The 19334-nt window shown below is 39.5% G+C and overlaps 1 protein-coding gene and 1 long non-coding RNA gene across 3 annotated transcripts in view; one reads left to right on the top strand and one right to left on the bottom strand.

Moving 5' to 3' along the window:
• Nucleotides 1-15574, top strand: part of LOC116622233 — a 41400-nt gene extending 25826 nt beyond the window's left edge. For both annotated transcript variants that reach the window (XR_004297546.1, XR_004297545.1), the window contains exon 3: nucleotides 15507-15574. This is a non-coding gene — a long non-coding RNA (uncharacterized LOC116622233). The remainder of the gene's footprint in view (nucleotides 1-15506) is intronic.
• Nucleotides 9340-19334, bottom strand: part of ZNF235 (zinc finger protein 235) — a 28878-nt gene continuing 18883 nt past the window's right edge. Inside the window, exon 4 of the mRNA XM_032388511.1 lies at nucleotides 9340-12222. Coding sequence (XP_032244402.1) covers nucleotides 10283-12222 — 1940 coding nt within the window. The 3' untranslated portion in view covers nucleotides 9340-10282. The remainder of the gene's footprint in view (nucleotides 12223-19334) is intronic.

The raw sequence follows: 19334 nt of genomic DNA, 5'->3' as shown, positions 1-19334 counted from the left end.
CAGACTGATAACCAGCAAAGAAATTGAGTCAGTAATAAAAATCTCCCAACAAACAGAAGTCCAGGGCCAGATGGCTTCACAGGGGAATTCTACCAAACATTTAAAAAGTTAATACCTGTTCTTCTCAAACTATTCCAAAAAAAATAATAATAATGAAGGAAAACTTAAATTCATTCTATGAGGCCAGCTTTACCCTGATACAAAACCAGATAAAGACCTCACTAAAAAAAGAGAACTGCAGGCCAATATCCTCGATGAACAGGGATGCAAAAATTCTCAACAAAATACTAGCAAACCAAATCCAACAGTATATTAAAAGAATTATTCACCATGACCAAATGGGATTTATTCCTGGGTTGCAAGGGTGGTTCAATATTTTCACCAATCAATATGATGCACCACATTAATAAAAGAGAGGATTAGAATAGATGCAGAAAATGCACTTGACAAAGTACAGCATCTATTCTTGATAAAAACCCTCAAAGTAGGGATAGAGAGAACGTACCTCAACATCATAAAGGGCATATATGAAGAGCTTACAGCTAACATCATCTCAGTGGGGAAAAATTGACAGATTTTCCTCTATGGTCAGGAACAGGTGTACATATATACACCGCATCTTCTTTATCTATTCACTAATAAATGGATACTTGTGCTGCTTTCATAGTTTAGCTATTGTATATAATGCTGCAGTAAACACAGTGGTGCATAAAGCTTTTTGAATTACTGTTTTTGTATTCTTTGAGTAAATACCCGGTAGTGGAATTGATGGATCATATGGTAGTTCTATTTTTAATTTTTTGATGGTTTCACTGTCTTTTGATTGGAGCATTTAGTCCATTTACATTCGAAGTAACTATTGATAGCTGTGTACTTATTACCAGTTTGTTACTTGTTTTGTGGTGGTTTTTCTCTTTTCTTTCTCTTGCTGTCTTCTCTCTGTTTGTTAGCTTTGTTTATTGATATACTTGACTTTTTATTGTTTGCATATCTGTTACTGGTTTTTGATTCATGGTTACCATTCTGTTTGTATATAATATCATCTACATATTTACAGTCTATATTAAGTTGATGGTCGCTTATGTTTGAACTCATTCTTTACTCCCCTCACCTCTCTATCTTAGGTCTATGGTGTCATAATTTACATCCTTTTATTTTGTGAGCCCCTTGACTGATTTTTATAGATATACTTTTTTCCTTTTGTGCTTTCTGTTTTTCTTACTCCTGTTTATGGTCTTTTCTTTCCACTCAAATAGTTTAGCGTTTCTTATTGGGCTGCTTTAGTGGCCATGAACTCCTTTAGCTTTTGTTTGTATGGGAAAGGAAACTCTATCTCTCCTTCTATTCTGTATGATAGCCTTGCTGAATAGAGTATTCTTGGTTGCAGGTTTTTTTTCTTTTAGTACTTTCAATATATCACGCCACTCTCTTCTGGCCTGCAAAGTTTCTGCTGAAAAATCAGCTGAATACCTTCTGGGGTTTCCTTTGTACATAACTATTTTCTTTCTTCATGCTTTTAAAATTCCCTCTTTATCACTGCTTTTTGCCATTTCAATTACTATATGTCTTGATGTGAACTTCCTTGGGTTGATTTTGTTGGGGGCTCTCTGCCTCCTGGATCTGATTTCCTTCCCCAGATTTGGATTTTCAGCTATTATCTCTTCAAATAATTTTTCTGCCCCCTTTTCCCCTTCTGGGATCCCAATAATGTGAATGTTATTAGGCTTGATTGTGTCAGAGTTCCTTTAATCTATTTTCATTTTTTTCATTATTATTTTTTTTTTTGTTCTCCTGTTCAGCTTGATTGCTTTCCATTACTCCATCTTCCAGGTTGCTGATCCATTCTTCTGCTTCCTCAAGTCTATTCATTCTATCTACTGTATTTTTAATTTCTGTTACTGAGTTCTTCATCTCTGATTGGTTCTTTTTTATGTTTTCTATCTCTGTGTTAAGGGTCTCACTGAGGTCCTCCACTCTTTACTCAAGTCCAGTGAATATCTTTATGACCAGTACTTCTCTATCATGCATATTACTTATCTCTGTTTAGCTCTTTCTTTGATTTTGTCCTCTTCTTTCATTTGGGACATATTCCTATGTTTCCTCATTTTGTCTAACTCTCTGTGTCTATTTCTATGTGTTAGGAAAGTCAGTTATGTTTCCTGCTCTTGGAAGTAGTGGCCTTATGAAGAAAAGATAGTGTAGTGCCCTGCAGTGAAATGTCCCCTGTTCTCCAGAATCTGGAACTTAGTATCTCCTATGTGTGTTACATGCACTCTGCTGCTGTGGCTGAGCTGCTTTGCCTTTAGTCCAATCATCTGCAATCGTTCTCTTTGCCTGTTGAGGGCAGGGTTGTTAGTGAGCCAGTCTGGGGCTGCTTTGGGCTTAAACTGAGTCAGACCAGGCATTTTCCAGAGCTGCAGCAGCACTGAACTGCACTCTCCCTGTGTTGTCCCTGGAGAAGCTTTCATCGGTGGGTGGGGTCTGTAGTCAGAAACAATGTCTGCCCCCATGCCCACTGCTGGGGCCGCAGTCCAACTGGTGTGTGTGGTTGTCTTCCCCTTTCCCTTGGGCAGGAGTGGAGTGGTGGTGGCCTTTGTCAGGGATGCTTGAACACTGCCAGGCTTGTGGCACTGCTTTGGATAGGATCTGGCCAAGGACACATTGGAGGGGGCAGGTCTTCAGGAGAATGTGGGGACAGGGTGCATGATACCAGCAAGGTCAGCACTGGCCAGCTAAAGAGGGGACTTACAGCCACCCAGAATTCCTGCTTAGGGCAGGGCAGGTCCACAGGAGAATGCGTGGCATTTTTCATACTGCTGCTTCTATGCTGTATCTGTAGGGCTGTTTGTTCTGCTGTCTCTTTAAGGGTAAGAACTACATTTCCCATTGCCCTCCAAGCTCTTGCAGGGCCACCTGCTAATTTTTAAAGTTCCAGTTGCTTAGCTCCACTGATAGTAAAAACTCATGAAATTCGGCTCCTCTGGTTTTCAAAGCCAAATGTTATGAAGATTTTTCTTCTGTGTGGGTCCCCCATGCCTGGGTGCCTGGATTGGGGTCTGGTTTTCTCCCCCCTCTGTATCCATAGTGTGTCCTCTGCCCCCCTCCCCAGACTGTTTCACAGGTTCATTTAGCTTCTGTGTCTCTGCCCTTCCTACCCTCTTTGATGTGGCCTCTTCTTTACATGTAGGCCTGGAGAGTCTGTTCTGCTAGTCTTTGGGTCATTTTCTGGGGGATTTACACTGATTTGGGTGTTATCTAGGTGTATCTGTGGGAAGAGGTGAGCTTAGAGTCCTCCTACTCCACTGTCAACCCCCTAGAACTTTTATTTGGTTATTTTTTGATAGTCTTTATTTCTTAGTTAAGATTTCTTATTTTTTCCTTCATGGTAAGGATATTTTCCTTTACATTTTAAGCATAGTTTATAATAGCTTTTTTAAAATAATAGCTTTTAAAAATCATTGTCTGATTCCCACATCTGGATCATCTTGGCATTGATCTCCATTGATCTGTTTTCTCTTGAGAATAGGTCATGTTTTCCAGTTTTCATTTTCTCAAATATCTAAATTATATCCTGGGCATTGTGATTAATATACTGAGGAAACTGGATTTCATTATGTTCCTCCAGAGTATTTTTAAAAATATTTTTATTAGGCTCTTAATTTAGTTGGGCTCAATTTCCTGTGGGTGGCAGCTCAAATTTTAATTCACTTCTGTTAGTATTGGCTTGGCTCCTTTAAGTATCCTCTGTCCTTTATAGTTGAGGAGTCAGCCACATATTTGCGAAATGCTTATACACAGAATTTGGAGGTTCCCTTCCCTGGCCCCCTTCCAGGATATCCTACATACCTCATTTTCCAATAGCACTTATGTATAGGCCTTGAACCCTTTTGTTGGAAAACTTAGGGTTTTCCGTGTATGTTTTAGCTGCCCTAAAATAGTGCAGACTGGACTTGCTTTCAGGGTTAAAGCCATAAAAAGTAGGAAACTGACCTATTATTTCCTTCTTCCAACTGTTGACCCATCTCCAGAATCTGCCTGCTTTTGTGCATTCTCCAGTGCCTTTGGATAGTTTTAATATTTGGTCAGAATTTATACTTGTTATCTGCTGGAGTTTTAATGCAATAGGAACTACTTGGCCAGCACATTTAAAATGCTTCTACCATCATAAAATTCATATATGGTTACTTATGGTTACTTGTTTACATATATTTACACTATTAAGCAGCGCACCTCTAAAGCCGTTTTCCAGCTACATCATGACAACTCATGAAATGTTGCACAGATAACTTATTCTAACAATTGATCAATCTCAAAAGTCTGAAACTTTTTTTTTTTTTAATCCCGAGTGTTGGCATTATTACTGTAATAGCCTTTTTCTGAGAATTGCAATATTCTTAAGTGAAAGATAAAAATTGGGGTTGGAACTAGTGGGCAAAAATACACATAAGTCACAGCCTATCTGGACCACATATTGTAGATTGCTTCATCTAGCATATATTCCTAACCCAATTTGCTCTTCTCTGCCTCTTCTATAGACTGGGAAACATAAACACTCTTGAAGTATTTCTTCCTGTGTTAGAGGTTGACATGAGACACAGTTTTGGGCACTGGGATGTAAATGGAAGTCTGCTCTCCTTTCCAGATATAGGGGGAATTAAGGTAAGAGAGAGTGAAAAGGGGGTAGAAGTAATGGATTTTAGGTCCTTGTGAGTTCTAAGAGTTATTAAAATGAGAACAAAGAGGATATAAGCTGGTAAAACAAGAGTTGGTGATTAGATAGAATGGAATGTTTGAATCTGAGATTACAGAGGGGTTTCCATTTACATTATCTTATTTTATTTCTATTAATTAACATATAGTATATCATTAGTTTTGGATGTAGAGTTCAGTTATTCATCAGTTGCATATTACACCCAGTGCTCATTACATCACATTCCCTCCGTTTACTTTCTTGCTGGCAAGATGTTACCTTTGGAGCCAGGGGCTGAGGTGCTGTGGAAGACAAGACCATTGGCAGAGTACTCAAGGAACTGAGAGGCCAGGGTTTTGGAAGTGGATATAATAATCTGCAAGTAGTCTGACAAGAGTAGTGACAGGGTAGCAAGACTGGTTCTGGAGATAAAATCAAGGAACAAGGAAGAATGAACAGAGACTGGTAGGTGGCTGCACGAAGGAATAGTGGGTAGTTTGTGCAAATTAATGGGGGGAGAGGGAGATAATCATTTGGAAGGGAAAATGAACAAAGATACATACATCCTATGTCCAAGCCTGGTAACTAGTGCAAGGAGCATGAGAGAAAACAGGAGACCATTTGGAAGAGTTAGAGTCCTTGGTGGGGCGACAACTTTCTTCATTGAACATTCATAATAGTTATTAACAATGCCTCCTTTACAGGTAGAATTTTTTCCCCATTAAACTGTCCAAGCCTCAGAGCAACTGTATCAACTGCGGAGTTGGGAAACTTTCTTTGACCCTACAAGTCTATACTCACTAGCTCTCTTTTCATTTATATATAAAATATATATATAAATTTTAATCCTGGCACATTTCAAATATAAAGAAAAATATAACCATTTACAAGCCATCCAACCATTTACAAGCCAACTTTCGTGAATCTACCCAATTTCCACCATGCATTATAACCTCCCCATTCCTATGACCTGTCCCCCAAAGGAATATAATAGTCATTAAAGATTAATTTCATGAAAAAAAGTACTTATTGTATACTTCTAAGGCGGTAAATCAAAAACTTTAATAAACATGTCTAAACCATATATCTAAATAAAATCAGCACAAATAAAAAATATATTAGGGTACTTTTGGAACTAGAGTTTCATCTGAATTTAATTCCCTTCCCAATTTTTATAAATTACAAGATGGGGAGAGGAGAACCTGAAAGGGAATATCAACATTTAAGAAAATAATCTAACTTTATTTCACATGAATAATATAACTGGTTGAATGGAGATAAAAGAAATAGGCAAACTAACTTTGTTTAAAAGTACTTTGTCTATATATACTTGGTCTAAAGAGAAAAAGAACCGTAAACAAATCCTGAACACAATCAGGTTTGTTTTTTACAATGCTCTTGTGTAGCAACTCCAAACTACTTGCTATGTATTAGAGGACTGAACAAACCAGTAAACAGATTGATGATAGTGGGAGCCAATTTGACTGTTGGAAGTCAACATGGAATACGGAAAAACTAGAAATACTTACTTGAAGGTATCCACATTTTACACATACATACATAAACATGAAAGACTGGTATCCCAATAATGATAACACACAGCACCCAGATCTTATTTTCTAAATACCAAACTGCTCAAAGGAATCAGGTCTCTGTAGAATCTGTGGCTGTAGCAGACCGTATACAAGATAAACCCAAGATATTATTATACCAGAAAACAAGCATTCATATTGATGATAGAGAAAAGAGACCTAGGGAAGAAGGGAAAGCTCCTCTATAGATAGAATGCCAAATGCTAAATATAAGAGGAAGGATGGACCAAGAAAGCCATCACTTTGCAATCATAGTAATAACTGTTTCAGACAAAAATATCAACACTAAAACTAGCAGGTGAAAGATAATGAGGTAGTTACTACATAAAGATCTCCCCACAAATTAGTTACTAATTTCAAGGGCAAAACAGCAACTTTATAGTGGAGAACCTTGAAGTCATCAGTATATTCAAGGGATCAAAACTATCACTGATAAAACATGTTTCCTGTTGTAATGCGCTCAGACTATGTGTCACTCATGGAATATTCTTGCCACACTAATTTGAATTTAATCACAAGGAATCAAACTCATATTTAGGGATAATCTACAAAATACCCCATACTCTTTGAAGATACCAATTTCATGAAAGATAGAGAAAGGCCGTGGAACTGATCCAGATTCAAAGACTAAAGAAACATGACAACTTTATGCAGGGTATGACCCATCTTAAGATTTGATCCTGGAATAGGAAAAAAAAAAAATTGATATAAACATATGGGACAACTGTGGAATTTGAGTAAGTTGTAGATTAGAAAATATTGTAAGCAAAGTCCGGTAGTCTTAAAATATGTTTGCAAATTCCTTGACACTTATCAAGAGGTGGAGTCCATGCTCCCTCTCCTTGATCCTAGACAGGTTTTTGTGACTGCCGCCTCAGATTCTAACACTGTAACCTCCAACAGTAGATTAGACAAGGCCATAGTACTCCTGCTGGTTTCTCTTGGGATACTCTGAGCCTCCACATAGCATCCAGTCAGTATGAAGTGGCCATACCAAAGGGTCCACATAAAGCTAGAAAGACATGCTTGAGGAACAAAAGCTGTTTGGGTTCTCTCAGCTCCGGTGCTAGACAACTGAATGATCTGGATGGACTCTAATCACAGTAGATACACTAAGGCTATATAGGAATTTTGTTCTTGCATCTTTCCTGAAAGTTGAGAATACATTGAAAATATAGGCTTTAAAACACTCTCAAAACATTACAAGTTTAAAAATGTATTATAATAACCCCTTTTAAAGTAATCAGATCACCTATAAGTGAAACCGTATGACAATTGTCTTTCTCAGCTTGACTTATTTCACTTAGCATAAACCCCTCCAGTTCCATCCATGTCGATGCAAATGGTGGGTATTCATCCTTTCTGATGGCTGAGTAATATTCCATTGTATCTATGGACCACATCTTCTTTATCCATTCGTCTCTTGAAGGGCATCTTGGCTTCTTCCACAGTTTGGCTATTGTGGACATTGCTGCTATGAACATTGGGACATAAGGATTAGCATGGAGGACATTAGGAGAAGGAAGGGAAAAATGAAGGGGGGTGGGAATCAGAGTGGGAGATGAACCATGAGAGACTATGGACTCCGGGGAAACAAACTGAGGGTTTCAGAGGGAAGGGGGGTGGGGGGATGGGTTAGCCTGGTGATGGGCATTAAGGAGGGCACATATTGCAGTGAACACTGGGTGTTATATGCAAACAATGAATCATGGAACACTACATCAAAAACTAATGAAATACTGTATGGTGACTAATATAATAATCAGATCATATTTATACATATATGAGAATATTCTACATATAGATCACAAACTTATACGTATGAATATGATTTGGTTACCTTTAAAGGGGGCATTAGAGATTTACATGTATATATATCTCCTACAGAACCTTATGTCTCTGGCCACTTTTCTATGCATATTCTGGGTATTTACCAATGTTAGTAACCATAAATTTACTTTTTCATTGCATTCTGCATAATATTCCACTGAATGGATAAGTCCTAAATTGTTTTGTCAGTCTAACTGATGAATGCAAATTGTGCCATTACCAATAATGAAACAATGAACATTCTTTCATGTGGATCTGTAAATAGGTTTCATGCCCTATGGTGAGATAAGATTATTAGATTTAGCTCTAAGGTTTAGATTTATTTTTTATTTTTTAAAGATTTTATTCATTTGACAGAGAGTGAGAAAGGGAACATAAGCAGGGGGAGTGGGAGAGGGAGAAGCAGGCTTCCTGCAGAGCAGGGAGCTCGATGTGGGGCTTGATCCCAGGACCCTGGGATCATGACCTAAGCTGAAGGCAGACGCTTGCACCCCAAGCTTTAGATTTACATTAGATTTAGCATTAAGGAATATTTGTGTAATTTTACTGTCTCATAGTTTTACTGTTTTGGTAAACAGTAATAATGGTCACTGTAGATAATTTTTCAAAAAGCTAAAACCTCCCTAAGCCTCTCTGCCAGAGTAAACAAGGTAGCATGTCCGTGAACGTCCCTCTACATATTACCTCCTTGTATGTAAGGGCATCTGTAGGTATACATATTATTACTTGGGCCACACATACTGGGAAGCCTCTAATGTAGCTTTCTCATGAATGATGGTTCTCTGTCCTTACAGACCAGGTCTTTTTTTTTTTTTTTTTTTTTTTTTTGTGGCTGTGTATTATATTTATTCCACTATTTTGCTAATACTTATTTCCTTTAAAAAAAATCCGTATAAACATCCTTATGTACATGCTCACTTTTGCTATAATCTCTTAAACAAAGCATCTAGTGCTAGGATTGCCAGGTCAAAGGGTATTTTGATATATATTGACCAGTTTATGTCCACTCCTGACAAGAGGTATTGAACACAGAATGCCCTGTAAACAGCAATCCACCTAAATTGTTACATTTAATGAAATCTCAATAAAAACCCAACTGGTTTCTTGCTCTGCCCTCCAGGGGGGGGGGGGGGGGAGATGGGGGTGGGGTGTGACAAAATTAATGTCCTTGAAATCTGCCAAAGCCCCTGCCTACACAGGTCTGGATGAAGGACTGTGCATAGGAAAGGCAATCTGACCTAAGCGTGAAGGGAAATAATGAGAAGAAACCAATTACTAACAATTCAAGTTTACTAAAAAACTTCTTGTCATTAGTAACTACTTTTAACACTTTCAAAGAGTAACAGTGAAATCCTACCTTAATTAGGGTCCAAAATTTCCAGGCATATAAATTATAGTATGTTATTAGTTAAAAACAGTATTTTCAGTCTATAAAATACAAACTAATGATACTAAATATTACACTGTACACAAGGGCTGACATACCAAAGAACCAGGGCCGGATGGAGGATGGGGGCCATTCACAAATTGCATCCAAATTTGCATTACTGCGGATGGCAGCATGACATGATTTTCTGTACTTGTCCTGAAATCTCATTAAGGCTACTGCAGGATTCCTTTTGAGTATGTTGTTATGAAATCTGGGTAGGGGAGTACAATTTTCAAATACTTGTCCTAATGATAGATCTTCTCCTTGTTCAGTAATTGCTGGGCATCTATCAGGAGCCAAGCACACTTCTACACGGTAGAGATAAAGCAGTGAAAAACATCCCTCCCTACATGGAGGTTACATTGCCATTGCCGTTAATTTTACTTGTCCCTTATGATACTTTCATTAAAGTTCTGCCCCTAATCTTCATTTATAAGGCCTCTTTCCTGGGTAGACTCAGATGAATTTTGAAATTCTTTTGCGTTGCATCCTGAAGATTGGGACATTCAGAACTCAAACATTGACTGTATTTATAGGTTTTCTCTCTGTGAAATCTGATGTTTGTAAAGAATTTATCTCCCAACTGAGTCCTTAAAACAGCACTTTACAGAGCTTACTTGCATGTGAAGATTCCTTGAGGCTTCTGAGTTCTGAAGGAACTTTTCACAATTCCCAGCATCGATTTTCCAATAGAGAGGAGGATGTGAACTTTAACTGAAGGCTACACCACACCTCACATGTCTACAGATTTCCTCCAGTGTGGACTCTCTGATGGTATACAAGATGTGATCTCTGGCTGAAGCCTTTACAACAGACATCACATATGTATGGCCTTTCCCCAGTGTGGACCCTCTGATGGGTGTGAAAATGCGAGGCCTGACTGAAGCCTTTACCACACTGCTGACATGTATAGGGTTTCTCTCCTGTGTGAACTCTCTGATGAGCACTGAGCCCAGCACTCCAACTAAATTCTTTCCCACATTCCTCACATTTAAATGGTTTCTCTCCAGTGTGAATTATCTGATGGACTTGAAGATTTGACCTCTGGCTGAAGGCCTTACCACATGTATCACATTTATATGGTTTCTCTCCGGTGTGGACTCTCTGATGGGCTTGAAGATGTGAGGCCTGGCTGAATCGCTTCTGACACGCTTCACACTTGAATGGCTTCTCCCCGGTGTGGACACTCTGATGAGCTTGAAGATTTGAGGCCTGACTGAAGCCCTTCCCACACTCTTCACATTTATAAGGTTTCTCTCCTGTGTGGACCCTCTGATGATTGTGAAGATTCAAGCTCCAGTTGAAGCGCTTCCCACACACCTCACATTTGTATGGTTTTTCTCCAGTGTGGACCCTCTGGTGGGCTTGAAAATACGAACTTTGACTGAAGCCTTTACCACACACATTGCAGCGAAATGGTTTCTCTCCTGTGTGAACTCTCTGATGGCTCTGAAAACTTGAGGCTGAACTAAAACCCTTCCCACACTCTTCACACTTATACGGTTTCTCCCCAGTGTGGACTCGTTGGTGGCTGTGAAGATTAAAGCTCAAACTGAAGCACTTCCCACACTCATCACACTTGTATGGTTTCTCTTCAGTGTGGACTCTTTGATGGGTATGAAGATTTGAGCTACAACTAAAGCGTTTACCACAATCTCCACATTTGTATGGTTTCTCTCCAGTGTGGATTCTCTCGTGGGCCTGAAGATGTGATCTCTGAGTGAAGCCCTTCCCGCACACCTCACATTTGTAAGGTTTCTCTCCAGTGTGAACTCTGCAATGAATATTCAGATCAGTGCTACGACTGAAGCCCTTCCCACAACTTTCACATCGGTAGGGTTTCTCTCCTGTGTGGATAGGCAAATGCGCATAAAGATGTGAGGTCTGGTTAAAGCTCTTACCACACTCAAGGCACGAATAGGGCTTCTCCCCTGTGTGGACTCTCTGGTGAGTCTGCAGGTTTGAGCTCTGGCTGAAACCCTTCCCACACTCATGACACCAATAGCGTTTCTTTCCTGTGTAAACACTTTGCTGAATGGGAACAGCCGAGCTATAACTGGTGTCCTCCTCATGTGCACTGTAAGGGGGGGACTTCTTTCCCGAGTGTACCTGTTGATGAAGTTCAAGACTGGGGCCATCACTGAATGCTTTCTCACATTCACTACAGTGGTAGGTCTGCTGGATAAGAGGGGACACCTTACCACAGTCACTAGTGTGAGCTTTGTCTCTTTTGTGCACTGTATCGTCATCATGGTGGTGTGAAATACAACTGAAAATGTTAACGTATGGAGCAAATATACATAACTGGCTTTTCATCGGAGTCTTACAACTTCTCTGATAATTCTGTGTTTCACTGAGATATATTTTACTCCAAGCATTATGAGCTCTCCCAGCCAGAAATTCTTGCTTTTCAATAATCTTGGAATGATCCTCTAGAAGATTCATGATACAGCTGTCCTCCACAGAAGCCTGAATACATATTCCTGCTCCCACTTGACAGGGGGAATCACACTGGTCGGGGAACTGAGAACTCTTTCCTTGAATATTTATCACAGAGTCTTGATTTTTGTTTAATTTGCTCACAACATGTCTCTTGATTTGCCAACATGAAAGCTCTCCCAATGAAAGGCACCTTATTCCTGCTTCATGAAGAGTCTCCACCTCATTTTGATTCCCGCCTCCTGAAAGAACAAGGATAAAGAATTAGGGACAGAAAGAGTGACACCAGCAAGGTGGTAAATGGAGAAGCTCCAAGCCCTTGTTCCCCAAAGAAAATATTAAAAAAAAAAAAGGCTAGCTGAAAAAGATCTATAGCAAACAAGGGACCGTCCAGTAGAAAAAACACACTTAAAATGGGAGGAAATTTGGGATCAGCCCAGAGTGAGGGTTTAAGGTCTTCTCAGGTCTTTACTTAGTATGTCTTACCTTGGGGCTGTGTGGGTTTTTCCCAATTCTCCATATGCAGCTACTTTTAAATGTAGTGGCAGTTTTACTTATGGTAAGGTGCAGTCTGAAGGATGCAGGAGCCCACCTCGCAATTCCCTACTTCAAACTGGGCAGAGCAGAGCAGACTTGCACTGGTCTAACCTGTTTGGGGGCTGCTGGGGGGACCAGTGTGTGTTCTGCCTGACTTGGAGACAGAAGCTCGTGGGAGCTGCAGGGGGATTACAGACCTGCAGAAGGCTGGGGAGAATGATTACGTGTGAAGGAATGCAAGAGAACACCTATGTCCCCATAGAGCTAGGGTGACAATCTTTGGGAGGTTCAGACCCTTAAAAGCATCTTTGTATATGATAGAATTGAAAAAAAAAAAACACTCAGGCCCAGGCAAGACAGGCTCAGAACATTCCTGAGAAGACCTTAAGCCCTCACCACGGGGAGACCCCGGGGTTCACAACACACCCTGCACATTAGTGAAGGTCTTCCCTGGAAAAAAGAGCTGGTCTCAAAAGCATACAAAAAAAAAAAAAAAAAAAAAAAAAACGAAAAAACAGGAAAAATATGGCCTATTTGGAGGAATAAAGTGGCAGCAACAAACAGTCTGTGACGGGTATCAGCGGTATCAGACAAGGTCTTTAGAACTGTCTGAAATACACTCAAAGAGCTAAACGAGAGAGCGACGTAAGCAGGAAGACAGAATGGGACGGTCCAGCCCTCAGTACCACACAGGAGCAACAGATAACCAACCCCACACAGACAGCAATGGCTTTGTGAGAACTCTGAAAAACAGTTAAGCTGCAGCAACTAATACAATGTTTAACCAAGTAAAAGACGGACTCAAAGCTCTACAGAATTTCCCAGAGTTTTTGCCTGCCCCACCCCTCCTGGCGAGTGTGCGGCAAGGGTGGGAGGAGGCTGCCCAGTTCCTGGTTGCAAACAAGGAAACCTAACTCCTACAAAGGAAAATATCTCCAAAAAGCCAAACCTACCAGAAAAGACCCCAAATAGCCAAAGGAATACTGAAAAAAAAAAAAAAAACCCAAAGCTGGAGGCATCACAATTCAGACTTCAAGCTGAATTACAAAGCTGTAATCATGACATAGAGACTCCTCCAGAAGAGTAAGAGTGACTACTTCTCAATATATTTTATCAGGCCAGCGTTACCCTGACGCCAAAATCAGACAAGAAAAGACAACTACAGATCCATACAAAGCTTTGCCAGCTAAATCCAATGATGTATAAAAAGGGCACTAAATCATGAAGGAGTGATTGTTTCGAGAATGCAAGGTTGGTTTAACATTCAAAAATCAGATGAAACACTTTCCTCTATAGATCAGGAACAGGGCATAATCACAGATCACAACAAATATAATAATAATGAAAAAGTTTGAAATATTGTGAGAATTACCAAAAGGTGACAGAGAAATGAAGCGAGCAAATGCTGTTGGAAAAACAGTGCTGAAAGCCTTGATGCGGGGCTGCTATAAACCTTCAATGTATAAAAACAGAGCTACCCTATGACCCAGCAATTGCCCTACTGGGTATTTACCCCAAAGATACAGATGTAGTGAAAAGAAGGGCCATATGCACCCCAATGTTCATAGGAGCAATGTCCACAACAGCCAAACTGTGGAAAGAGCCGAGATGCCCTTCAACAGATGAATGGATAAAGAAGATGTGGTCCATAGATACAATGGAATATTACTCAGCCATCAGAAAGGATGAATACCCAACTTTTACATCAACATGGATGGGACTGGAGGAGATTATGCTAAGTGAAATAAGTCAAGCAGAGAAAGTCAATTATCCCTGGTTTCACCTATTTGTGGAACATAAGGAATATGCAGGACATTAGGAGAAGGGGGGAAATCAGAGGGGGAGATGAATCATGAGAGACTATGGACACCGGGAAACAAACTGAGGGTTTTGGGGGTGGGGTGGGGGGATGGGTTAGCCCAGTGATGGGTATTAAGGAGGGCACGTACTGCATGGAGCACTGGGTGTATATAAGCAAACAATGAATGATGGAACACTACATCAAAAACTAATGATGTACTGTATGGTGACTAACATAAAAAAACAAAAAACCCCACAAATATCAGAAGTGCAAAAAACCCGGTATCTGCGAAGTTCCGCAGACCAAGGTACGCCTGTATTGAAATAGCCAACAGTTACAGGAAAGTTTGTGTTACTCCACTTCATTCTGACAAAAACCTACATTTGTACTGGCGTTTGCTAACCAAAAGAAATCCAAAGAGGATTTTTCACTTTTATGAAAATAGGTGAAAAGTGAACATCGAATTTAGTGTTCTGCAGTGAGCCCTTGTAGACACCGCGTGTACCCGGGGCGGCAGACAGCGAGGCTCTCGGGGACTCCATTCAGCCACTACAGCTCTGAACTGTGTCTGGGGGCATCTGTGCTTTATCTCAACTTATTCCGTGCATCCACTAGCAAGATGTGTCCTAGGTACCAAAAAAAGCCTAAGAGAGGTTATTTTTGGGGTCTGGGAACAGCCAAAAATTTTCCATAGAAATTATTGGTAATTGTTTCTTTACGCCATTTTGTTTACAAAATATTTTTTTTATTCATGCATATTTTTATTGATATTGCATTGGCTGTACATATTAATCTGGGAAGTACTTTTTTAAGATTTTATTTATTTATTTGACAGAGAGAGAGATAGCGAGAGCAGGAACACAAGCAGGGGGAGTGGGAGAGGGAGAAGCAGGCTTCCCACTGAGCAGGGAGCCCGATGTGGGACTCGATCCCAGGACCCTGGGATCATGACCTGAGCCGAAGGCAGACGCTTAACGACTGAGCCACCCAGGCGCCCAGGACTGACTTCTTTAAGCTATTGATTGACTCTTCCCATTCAGGACCACAATATGTCTCTTCACTGATTCTGGCCATTCTTCATGGCCTTCAGGAAAGTTTTATAATTGCCTTCATATAAATCTGGCATATTTCTAGTTAATCCCAAAGAGTTTTATCTTTTTTGTCATTGTTGCTGTTATTTTTCCACAGGAACCCTCTACTTTCGGAGAGCAGGGGAAACCTGTACATGAAAGACGTTCAACATCACTAATCATCAGGTAAATGCAAATCAAAACCACAATGAGATGCCACCTCATGCCTGTTAGAATGGCTAGCATCAGACAAGAGGTTATAAATGTTGGAGAGGATGTGGAAGAAAGGGAAGCTTGTGCACTGTTGGTGGGATTGGAAACTGGGGCAGCCAGTATGGAAAACAGTGTGGAGGTTCCTCAAAGGATTTTAAGATTTTATTTATTTGTCAGAGAGACAGAGAGCATGCAGGCACACGCACAAGCAGGGGGAGCGGCCGGCAGAGGGAGAAGCAGACTCCCTGCTGAGCAGGGAGCCCGATGGACCCTGGGATCATGACCTGAGCCAAAGGCAGACGCTTAACTGACTGAGCCACCCAGGCGCCCCTCCTCAAAGCATTTAAGACAGAACTACCACATGCCCCAGCATTCCACTTCGGGGTATATATCTGAGGGAAACAAAATCAGTCTGTGGGAGAGAGATCTGCACCACGTTCACTGCAGCAGCATTTACAACAGCTAACACACAGAACCAAGTGTCCATCGATGGATGAATGCGTAAAGAAATTGTGTGTAAATGGGGGGGGATATTCAGCCATAAGGAAGAATGAAATCTTGCCATTATGACAACATAGATGGACCTCAAGGGCATTATGCTAAGTGAAATAAGTCCGACAAAGACAAATACTGTATAACCTCTCATAGGCAGGAAAAAAAACTCAAAGATAAAATTTGTGGTTACCAAGTATGGGGGAAATGGATGAAAGGGATCAAAAGGTCCCTACTTCCAGTTATAAGATAAATAAGTACTGAGGATGTAATGTAATGATGAATATAGTTAACACTGCTATATAGTATATTTGAAAACTGCTAAGAATGTAAATCCTAAAAGCTCTCATCACAAGGAAAAAGTTTTTAAAAAATGGTTATGTGAGGTAATGGATTTTAACTAAATTTACTACGGTAAACCATTTTGTAATATATGTAAATCAAGTCATTATGATATACACCTTAAAATTTTATAGTGCTTAGGTCAATTATATCTTAATAAAAAAGAAAAAGGAGACACAAACTGAGGGTTTTAGAGGGGAGGGTGTTGGGGGGATGGATTAGCCCCGTGATTAAGGAGGGCATGTACTGCATGGAGCACTGGGTGTTATACGAAAACCATGAATCGTGGATCACCACATCAAAAACTAATGACGTATTGTATGGTGACTAACATAATAAAATTAAAAAAGACATCAATATAGATACTATGGACATGAAAAGAATGACAGACACTATGAATAACTCTATGCCCACATCTAATAACCTAGATGAAATGGACCAATTCCTTGAAAGACACAATTTGCCAAACTCAGACAATCTGAATAGACCTAAATCTTTCAAAACAGAAAGCACCAGACCCAGATGGGTTCACGTGTCAATTCTACCAAACAGTTAAGAAAGGGATTATACTATTTCTCTACAAGAGCTTTCAGAGGACAGAAGCAGAGGGAATGTTTCCTAACTCATTCCATCAGGCCATCATTACCCTAACACCAAAACCAAAGACACGGCAAAAAAAACTACAGACCAATATATTTCATTAACACATGGACTCCGAGAAACAAACTGAGGTTTCAGAGGGGAGGGGGATGAGGGGATGTGTTAGCCCGGTGATGGGTATTAAGGAGGGCACGTACTGCATGGACCACTGGGTGTTATATGAAAACAATGAATTATGGATCACTACATCAAAAATTAATGATGTATGGTGACTAACATAATAAAAAAAAAAAACAGATGCAAAGATCGTCAAAAAATATTAGCAAATCAAATGCAACAATGTATAAAAAGAATTACACACCGTGACCAAGTGCACCAGGCACATAAGACTGGTTCAAAACATGAAAATTAATATAATCCATCACATGATACTATCAAAAGAGGAAAAGCATTTGATAAAATCCAATACTCATTTATAATAACTCTCAGCAAACTAGGAATATAGAAGAAATTACTCAACTGGATAAAGGACACCTGTAAAACTAACAGCTAATATCTTTTTTTAATTTAATTTTATTATGTTAGTCACCATACAGTACATCATTAGTTTTTGATGTACTGATCCACGATTCATTGTTTTCGTTTTACACCCAGTGCTCCATGCAGTATGTGCCCTCCTTAATACCCATCACGGGGCTAATCCATCCCCCCACCCCCTCTCCCGTCTAAAACCCTCAGTTTGGTTTCTCAGAGTCCATAGTCTCTCATGGTTCATCTCTCCCTCCCATTCATTCCCCCCCCCTTCATTTTTCCCTTCCTTCTCCTAACGTCCTCCATGCTATTCCTTATGTTCCACAAATAAGTGAAACCATATGATAATTGACTTTCTCTGCTTGATTTAGTTCACTTAGCATAATCTCCAGTCCCATCCATGTTGATGTAAAAGTTGGGTATTCATCCTTTCTGATGGCTGAGTAATATTCCATTGTATATATGGACCACATCTTCTTTATCCATATCTTAATGGTGAGAAACCCAAAACCTTCCTATTAAAATCAGGAAAAAGGATATCCTTTTTGAAAGTCCCTTCTGATTTGAAAAGTACCCCTTTTCAATACTGTACTGTAAGTCCCAGCAAATGCAAGAAAAGGAAGTAAAAAGGGTACAGATTGCAAAGGAAGAAATAAAACTCATTGTTGGTAGATGATATGACTGTCTATGTAGAAACCCCCAAAGAATCAACCAAAAAAACTCTTGGAACTAATAAACCATTACAGCAAAGATGTAGGACACAAGATATAGATAAGTATATTGCTCTCATATACATAAGCAATGGACAAGTGGAATTTGAAATTAAAATCACATTATCATTTACATTAGCACCCTCCAAAATATGTAGGTATGAATCTAACAAAATCTGTATGAGAAAAATTATAAAACTCTGATGAACAAAATCTAAGTAAATGGAAAAATATTCTATGTTCAAGGATAAAAACACTCAATACTGTCGTCAGTCCTTTGCAATCCCAATCAAAATCCCAGCAAGATATTTGGTGGATACTGACAAACAGATTTAAAAGTTTATATGGAAACACAAGACCCAGAACAATATTGAAGAAGAACAAAGCTGGAGGACTGACATTAATCAACTTCTAAGTTTACTATCTAAAGCTGCAGTATTCAAGATGGTGTAGTATTGGAAAAAGAACAGATGAACAGACCACTGGAATAGAATAAAGAGCTAAGAAATGGGCCCAAGCAAATATAATCAGATGCAAACGAAAACCATGAATCGTGGATCACCACATCAAAAACTAATGACGTATTGTATGGTGACTAACATAATAAAATTAAAAAAAAAAAGACATCAATACAGATACTATGGACATGAAAAGAATAACAAACACACTATGAATAACTCTATGCCCACATCTAATAACCTAGATGAAATGGACCAATTCCTTGAAAGGAACAATTTGCCAAACTCAGACAATCTGAACAGACCCAAAACCCAAGCAAATATATTCAAAGGCAATACAATGAAGCAAAGATAGTCTTTTTGACAAATGGTGCTGGAACTGGACATTCACATGCAAAAAAAAAAATCTGTAGAGCTTAAACTTTTCACAAAGATTAAATCATAGACCTTAATGTAAATACAAAACTGTCAAACTCCTAAGTTTCTGCTCTGTGAAAGCCATTGTCGAGAATAAGACAAGCCACAGGGAGAAAATATTTGTAAAAAATATATATGGTAAAGGAATGTTACCCAACATATACATAAAGAACTCTTCAAAGC

Source organism: Phoca vitulina, unplaced genomic scaffold (genome assembly GCF_004348235.1).
Source record: "Phoca vitulina isolate PV1807 unplaced genomic scaffold, GSC_HSeal_1.0 scaffold52, whole genome shotgun sequence".
NCBI classification, from domain to species: domain Eukaryota; kingdom Metazoa; phylum Chordata; class Mammalia; order Carnivora; family Phocidae; genus Phoca; species Phoca vitulina.
This window is presented reverse-complemented; position numbering and strand designations above follow the sequence as displayed.